The sequence below is a fragment of the Sinocyclocheilus anshuiensis genome, unplaced genomic scaffold (assembly GCF_001515605.1).
Source record: "Sinocyclocheilus anshuiensis isolate Anshui unplaced genomic scaffold, SAMN03320099.WGS_v1.1 scaffold2310, whole genome shotgun sequence".
Lineage (NCBI taxonomy): Eukaryota > Metazoa > Chordata > Actinopteri > Cypriniformes > Cyprinidae > Sinocyclocheilus > Sinocyclocheilus anshuiensis.
In genome coordinates, this window is record NW_015557685.1 from 13,586 (window position 1) to 22,417 (window position 8,832).

At 36.7% G+C, this 8,832-nt stretch overlaps 1 protein-coding gene across 1 annotated transcript; it reads right to left on the minus strand.

Annotated features, from left to right (window-relative positions):
- Window positions 1–2,134: 2,134 nt before the first annotated feature.
- On the minus strand, window positions 2,135–8,563 carry LOC107679332 (E3 ubiquitin-protein ligase rnf152-like). The gene is made up of 3 exons (XM_016474856.1): window positions 8,466–8,563; window positions 3,930–4,037; window positions 2,135–3,436 (listed from the first exon to the last, which is right to left on the minus strand). Exon 3 carries the CDS (start codon window positions 3,303–3,305, stop codon window positions 2,700–2,702), a length of 606 nt encoding a protein of 201 aa, XP_016330342.1. The 5' UTR covers window positions 3,306–3,436; window positions 3,930–4,037; window positions 8,466–8,563; the 3' UTR covers window positions 2,135–2,699.
- Window positions 8,564–8,832: the final 269 nt, after the last annotated feature.

The window sequence follows — 8,832 nt, forward strand, 5'->3', positions numbered from 1 at the left end:
GCAAACTTTGCAAAACACAAAATTTGTCACTGCCAAAACTTTTGCCCATGACTGTGTGTGCGTGTGTGTGTATATATATATATATATATATATGTAAATGTGTATGTATATGTGTGTCATAAATGACTTTTTACACAATGATATATTTATATCAACTTCAACTTTTGTCATATTTATGACTTTGATAATGATCATTTATAATTTCACCCATATCTTTATTATTTTGACATAATTATGGCATGATTTTGACAGTCATCATTTTCACTATATATGTCAATTTTAATTTACGTTATTAACGTTATTAACACAAATTTATAACTTTTTATCTCATTTTGACTAAGAATGGTCATATTTTGACTTAAGTCAATTATTATATAATAATGATTTACCAAAGCATGATTTTTTTTCTTATGTGGCAGAAATAAGCTTCTATATTAATGGGCTTTCATAGATCATAGCAAATATGATTTTTATTTTTCATTTTCTCCAAAAGCGAACAAGGAAAATCCACTATTGCATTTTCATGACTTCCTAAAAAAAGGAAATAAAAAAATATAGAGAGAGAAAGTCAAGGCCAGAGAGAGAAAGATGTCAAAAAGTAACTCCTTCAGCTGCATTAGAAACCCCATTGCAACTGGAGTGACTATTTTTTGTAGTTTAATTCTACAGAAAGTAGCCTATAGTGTTTAAAAATGTACATTAAAAGACAAATAGTAACAAAAAAATAAATAAATAAAATTACTTTCCTAGAATTATCTAATTGTTGTGGAATGGCATCATCACAGTCATTCTGGAAGAGAAAAGGTACAGCGTGTTCTACTGTAAATGTTTGGGCAAGGAGACAGCATGACTGTATGATTGAGTTTATGCACCTGTAGCTGAATCAGTCAAAGAGTACAACATGTACAATGTGTGAGTACTGTCATATGCTTGTCATTTGTAACAAGATGTTTATCTTTCATATTTGTTTTTTTATATCATATCAGGTCTATTCATAATCCTACTTGGCCTATAAGATCACAATTTAAAAGCATAGCAGAATGTATTTACTGTATGACCTTGATGAACAACTGATCATTCATAATAATTTGTGTCAGTCTTCAATACAGTTTGGTTTAGTGATTTCTCCCAAAATCTGTAAAAGCATTAATCCACATCACATGTGAAACGATAAAATGCATGCATGCTATTTTTATAGAATTCCAAGAACAACAGGTGAAAAAAAGCAAAAATACTGTCATCAATCAAGTGTGATGGGTGGTGTTGACAGCTTTTGATGCAGATTGGTGAACTGCACTGGGCCAGAACTCATCTCACATTTGGATATCAATGTACAAATGTGGTATTCAGAAACTGTGTAAGAAAATGATCACTTAGATATACATACATTGAATTAAAACCATTGACTGATTCAGGATTATAACAGTAACAAACTATTTATAATGAGATAAATCTAATTTAATGTCCAATTGTTGCTCATTAATAACTGGGGAACATGCATCTGTGATGCACACTACTGTTAGCAAATTTGGGGTCAGTAAGATTTTTGACACATTAAGGCTACATTTAGTTGATCAAAAATACAGTAAACTGTATAAAATAGTACAATTTAAAATAACGGTTTCATATCTTAATCTATTTTAAATATAATTTATTCCTGTGATGGCAAAGCTGCATTTTCAGCATCATTACTCCAGTCTTCAGTGTCACATGATCCTTCATAAATCATTCTAATATGCTGATTTGCTGCTCAAGAAACATTTCTTATTATCAATGTTGAAAACTATTTTTGTGGAAACTATAATATTTTTATTAATATATTTATATTAAAGAGTTTAAAAGAACAACATTTATTAGATTTTTTTTAAATCAATGTAAAAGTCTTCTGTCAATTTTGATCAATTTAATGCATCTTTGCTGAATAAAGGTATTAATTTCTTTCCAAAACAATCTTACTGGCCCCAGATGAACAGTAGTGTATTTGTGCAGCTTTTTAAGCAGCATGTAGAGTCAAAAAGTTATCATTATATTAATATTAATTTGTTTTGAATTAAGTATAAATCATATCACACAAACCAATCAAAGACTGATGTTTTCACTCATTTAATCAAAGGCAAAGTCAAAACCCATTAGTAAAAAAAAAAAAAAAAAAAAGTAACTTGTTACCAATAAAAACCATTTGATTTGTGGCATTTTAAAGAAACCGCTTTGATGAAACACCTTAAAACATACAGCAATCAAACACAGCAATAAACATTATTTAAAGGCAGTGCAGCTATGTAGCAATATGTAAATTCATTTCTCAATTTTAGTGTTCAGTCACAAATTGCACAACTCCTACAGACTGTCAATAACGCACAACTCTACTGTAGTATTAGAGAGCAAGTTAATTTCCCTCAGGTACATACAAGACATGCAAATACATGGAGTCAATACTGCTAGATTCTTTAATGACATTCCTGCACATTAATTGAACAAATTCCCTACAAATGAACGAATCAGGGCTTTCGCAGACTTTTGAAATACCACAAATTGCATAGATTGTGCCCTTGACTTCTTTCATTCCCTTCTGCTCATCTACCGTATACATTAGTCACCAGAGATATGTGATGTACATAATCACAATAAAATCTGAAATCACATAAGAGATTCCGAGCCATATTGGTTGGTCCTTTACAAGTGAATTTGATGACTCAGTCTCATCCGCAGGAAATAATAGTGAAGCGTTTGGACACGCAGGACATGTTATGCAACACAATACCCAGCAGAAATATCAAAATGAATGCCACCAGTAGCACAGTGCAAACCCCCGTCCATGCTGTGGTCTTAACCGCCACCTCCTCCTCCTCCTCCTCCTCCTCCATCCCCTCCTCACCTGTGTCGCCCCCCAGCACGAGGCTCCCACCATCAGAGATGTTTAACACCCCAACGCTTTTAGGGCCAAATCGGCATGCTGGTTGTCCGGGAAGCAACGCCTCATCTGTGTCCAGAGGGAGGGGCAGCAGGTAGCAGCCGCTGTTGGGTAAGTGTATAAAGATGGGAGTGTGCTCAGAGGAGTGAGACAGACTGATAATGGAAAGTACTTCCGGGTCGTCTGGAAGATGGGAGACCGAAAGTCCGCCAGGGATCTGCGTCACACAACGACACCAAGGACAGCGAAGCTCTCTCTGGCTGAGCCGCATCTGGCTCAGACACTCGGAGCAGCAGGTATGCTGGCAGTGCAGGAGTTTGGGTCGGCGCCGTTGGCTGAAGTAGTTGAAACAGATTTGGCACTCAAGCCTGGAGTTCTGGGACAAGGTGTCCATCGTCCTTAAAACGTGGCTCTTCGGTTACTTTAATGACCGTATTCTTGCTGATTTGTATCGCCAATGCACTTCTCCGTCAACCACTCGGTGTTGATGGGGCTGTCAGTGCTTTAATCCACGTCTGGCTCTGCCTGTGGAAGCGAGACAAATATGTTGCATCAAAACAGACTGTCAAGAATTAAATCCAGGGCCCGGTTTTTCAAAAGTAATCCACTAGGATTTTGGATAACGGATTGGATAAAATCTTGAAAATGTGTTTTTCAAAAGAAAAATCGGATTACATAATCGGAATTTTATCCGGATTAAACCTTTTGAAAAACCGGGCCCAGGGGATAGGTTTTGGCACATTCACATGCAGGCAGAAGGGTTCATTTATTATGTGCTAGCTGTGCGCTGGATCTAAATTCTTGTCAGGCTTGACTTAGGAGTAGACGTCCTGGATAAGTAAACAAATCAGCAGGGATTAGGACTGACACAGTCACCCTAAGCCTAGACAACGGTGGTGAAGAATGCTGAGGCTAAATCGTGTGTGTGAGCTGAAAAAACCGCTTAGTTGGATAATTATCTGTGATTAATTCTATGATTATGTGAAATGACTTGATCGCTTCACGGAGTGATACTTACCATGGGTTTAGTATAGATCCAAGCAGGGTGTCAAATTATTCAACGAGCACAGTTGGAAATAAAAGCAGTCCACAGGAATATCCTTCCCCATCTAATGATGAAATAACTCTGTAAAATAAGGGAAAATACATGATAATAAAGAAATAGTTATTTAACAGACTTGAAATTCATCCATTCTTAAAGTAGGGAGGATGAGGTTAAATGTGCCGTTTTTTAAGTTGTGCCCTACACGAGAAGAAATTAAAGGTGAACTAAAACTTCTAATATTTCATATTTTAAAATAGAAGAATGCATTATAGCCACAGAATGTGTCTTCACCAATAAACAAACAAATTTGCCCCATGTTATTGGTAAAGTGTATCATATCATGAGGTACGTTTAAGAATCATTGGAGAATAATATGCAACAATATTTTGTGAAATAAATATGAACATAAATGTCAAAAACCATTACGCCTAGAGTAATTTTGCTGTACATTATTCACATTTTATAAACCAATCAGGAAAACAGAATGTCTGAAAATGGTGAAAATTTTTACCATTTTCTAATACACATTCTCATAGCTTATAAAAAAATGCATCTGACACACTTTCCACCACAGCTACAATTATTTTACTGATTTATTTAATTCATTTAATCTTAAGCCAAACAATAATCATGTTTTTTTACATCGGCAATTCACCAGCATGTACAATCTTTATACCCATACCGTACAGAAATTTTTCAGACTCCAAATTTCAAAATATACAAAATATATTGCTATACTGTAAATGATAAAAAAGATTTACATAAATACTTGTAGTTTTAGATACTTCTATTTCTTATTGTTTTTCCATATACTTTGTCTAAATTTATAATTCTCAAACTGTATATTTTAAAAACATTTTGCATTTGCTCAAATTGTATTTCAAGATTGGAAATGTACTTTCTGCCACTTGAAGTACATTTTGTAATATATTTTGGCATTTGAAGGTTTCAAATCATTTCAGTTTGAAAAATCTGCGCTGTTAACAACACACATTTAAGCACAGATTTTAGTCAGAATTTTTGTTTTTTTCAGATGGATACAATTTTGGTGTATGATACATACAAGTTGATGCAACATGAAGAAATAAAAAACATGTTTTTCCTGAGAAATGCTTATCACTTTGTGCATCTCTCAGTCTGAGCAAGACAAGTTATTCCTAAACACATGATCATGATAAGGGGGTGACCTTGCCAATGACACATCTAGTACTCCTCCTCTCCTGACTGCTGACCTGTGTCCTTTGTGCTCTTTTGCTCTGCTTTATATCCCTCTTATGTTTGTTTTGTCTTCAAATATACGGTTTAATATGTATGATAAAATACATTATTATTGTTTTCGGTTAACAATATAACCTTGTAATCAGGGTTGCTTTATTGCCATAAAATGCTGTTTTATTCAATGGGCAGTGTAATCCACTTAAGAGTGTTTATATGGCCAGTTTGGCCACACAATGATAGTACACATTTTCACTAGATGAAAAACTTCCCCTTACAAGCAACAGCAAAATGTGACCTAGTTTAGTCGAGCCCGTAGGCACAATTTCTGAAACCTGCATGACACATGACTATTAGCATGCATGAAGCTGACCAATGAATGAGAGTTCAAAACCCCTCCAGCACTCAAGCTTCCTTCTGACCTTAACCAGTTCAGAGCTTTAAAATATTTCCTAACCTCATCTAAAATTTATTTGAGGGCATTTGTTTCTTTCAGGTACTGTACAGCTAATATGCATTTTAATTGCTTGGCTCAATGCTTGTCACGGAGAAATACTCAAGGCGAAATGAAGTGTGCTGGTACTACACATCAATCACCTGAGAAAAGAATGAACACTTATCAAGTGACTAAGTTAGAGTTAAATGACTTGTGGCCACATTTTCAGCATAAGCCTCGCTCCAGACTTCCTGTTGTTACACTTACAGCCATAACATCATAATTTGCTCATGTGACCATGACATGCAAAACAAAACGGTTATCGCATTGTGCTCTTCTCTTTCACGTTCAAAGGTTTATACCATGTAATAATTGCTCATATACGTATAATTCCACTCCATCCCTTGAGGGAAAAATAATTAATAATGCAATTAAGCCTGCTATTGTAGCATGAATGGACGGATGCCCCTGAGGGCTTATCCGTTATTAGGTGCACATTATCTTGTGATAGAGAAGCGGAAATATTTCCCTTCTCTTTGGGACTTCCAATCAAAACGCATTACAGCAATCTCATAGACGGTTTAGAGACTTATAGACATGAATACTTTTAATTTACTAATAAATCTAAGGGGCTTTACAAAAACTTTTTTTTGCTAAATGAGACCAGTTCATTGTTTGAAGACATGATTATTTCATGCTCATCAAATTGGTGTCATTACAAATGAAAAAAGTGCATTGAAAATGAAACAAATGTGGATGCTGCGAATCCAGATCACTGTTATGGAGAATTTGTGTGCTTCTCATAGGATTTCAGTTACCATGAAAACCATTCCAGCTCAATTTCACATTGCATAATTTCCTTCAGCAATTCTGGTACGGCACACAGGGGAGAAAACGTGCCAATCTATTAAATGTCCTGTGGGCACATTTACTAAATCATATGAAATATTTGAGAAGGTGTAACCTTGAGAACATGTCCTTTGAGTTCTCACTTTTGTACTGGCATCAATCTTTCATTTTATGCTGAGCAAGCTGGCTTTCACTTGGCATATTTTCTACCCGGGCGGGAAATTTTTGCTTTTTTTTTTTTTTTGTACTTTTACTTTAAAACAACTGAGGATTAAGTGCATGACTAAAGAAATACAATGGGATTGGTACACTAGATGTGCCTAACAAGATATTATCAAATGTGAAACAATGCCCAAATCCCATGGTGGAAGCTTCACTGAGGGTCAATCTTCGGTCCGACGTCTCGAAAACTAAGACAATGAAACAAGCAGATAAGAAACCGTTAGCTGTGCGCTATAGCGGAGCATCAACCTGATGGATGCAGCAGAATCAGGGGATTTGATTTGTCAGAAAGGGGGTAAAGAAAAGGGGGAAAATGAAAAACATCACTTAAAAACTAAGGCCTTGAGGCATTTCTCAAGGGCAATGTGCTGACTTGAGCAGGTGAGGAGTGGCGCTATTCATGCATGCCCTTGGCCTTTACTTTTTGATGCCTTTTTTCATGCTGTTCATGTAAAATGCCTGTGGGATGTTGGTGTTACAACTCACCATCTCCAACGTTAACCTGCGTAAACAATGCTGAAATGTGAAACATCCCAGGGCGACATAATTTATGCGGCAAAGTCACACAGATATGTTTATTTTTTAAATGAAACACACCGAACTTCGGCTGAACAGGGCATGTTTGCGACAGGAAGCAGATAAGCTTTTAACTTGTACTGAAATGCTGTCTAAACGCGTGTCAAATTAACAGAACTCTTATGCTGATGATACACGGGGCAACTTTTTGAGCAATGTTGCCAGGCAACTTTGGGCAATGTTGCCGTCAATAGGCAACCAGGTGAGACACAGGGCCCACGACCGATCTAAAGTATCCAGATAGACATTTGTTACCCATTCTCAGTGGGAACATGCCCAAGCAACATTGCTCAAAAAAAGTTGCCCCATGTATCATCAGCCTTACAGTGATTAAAGTGCCTGCCGATCATCAACACAAACCCATGTTAATAATAAAAGCAAATGTATAGAGAAAAGGCAACTCAAATGCTGATTGGATCAAGCAGTTGTCTGATAGCAAAGCACTGAGATGAGATAACATAAGATAATATCTGTGGAATTTACTAATTAAGTCACAAGGACACAGTAAAGACAAACAACCTTGAATGACTAAAAGGTTGAATGACACATAAACAGACCCTGTGAGCTAAGGTTTGGGATTTATAAAGATAACCGAAATATTTTGGGTTGCGTGACATGTACAGGCATTATCAGGGCACGTCCGTTTCCAAAGACAGGCATATTTAGACTAATTGCCATTGGCTGTGTCTCAAAACCTAGCAAGCTGCTTACATTTCTGGGTATCCAGCATGCCTATGTCACCCAGAAATGCTGTCTAGTTAGGTAGCTCACTATATTTTGACACGCGGCCATTGTCGCGTGTCTCTAAACAATCAAAACGACTTAAACCGGAACAGAGAAAAAAGCTGCCCAAAATAATCCTGCTGCAATGTAAAAGAGCAGGCTCCTTCCGTACTGCACTGATGCATAACACAACAAAACACAGTAAAACACAATACAAAACTTGATGGGTTGGTTGGTACAGAGGCTGAACTTGCTTTGAACAGATGTGCTCCAATAAAGTTACACGCTCAGCGCAGGTTATAAAACCGCGGTTGAAACGTAATGCAGCAAATATGCATCGATGCAACGGAACAAAAACTGATCCAAACAGGTTTTTTTGTTTGCTGTTTACCAGGTATAAAATCTCAGAACAACTTTGATGCGAAAGCACAAATTGGAAAGCCAAGTAGTTTCACCTGTTTCTTTGAAAAGAGTGGGGGGAAACTCACCTTGTATATCGAGAGGTGTTTTCATCTATGCAAACGGTGAACATCGCGTGCCGATCAGCCTCATCTGTCATACTTCACTCTGCCTTCTTCAAAGGCTGTACTGTAAACGCTCTCTGCTACTCCCTCAGCGCAGCCAATAGCGAGCGACGTCTGCGAAGAGAACAGCCAATAGAGAAGTCCGTTAATCATTTTGCCACGCCCCTTAACAAGCGCTATTCAGGTCTAAACGTTTAGTCGTTTGAAGGTGGATTATATTTGTTACAAAACATACGTACTTGCCTTGCACGATAAATAGCCTACAACAAACAGTCTCTGGGCACATAATCCTCAGTTTAAGTAAACATTACAGAAAAAAAAAACTTTCAGT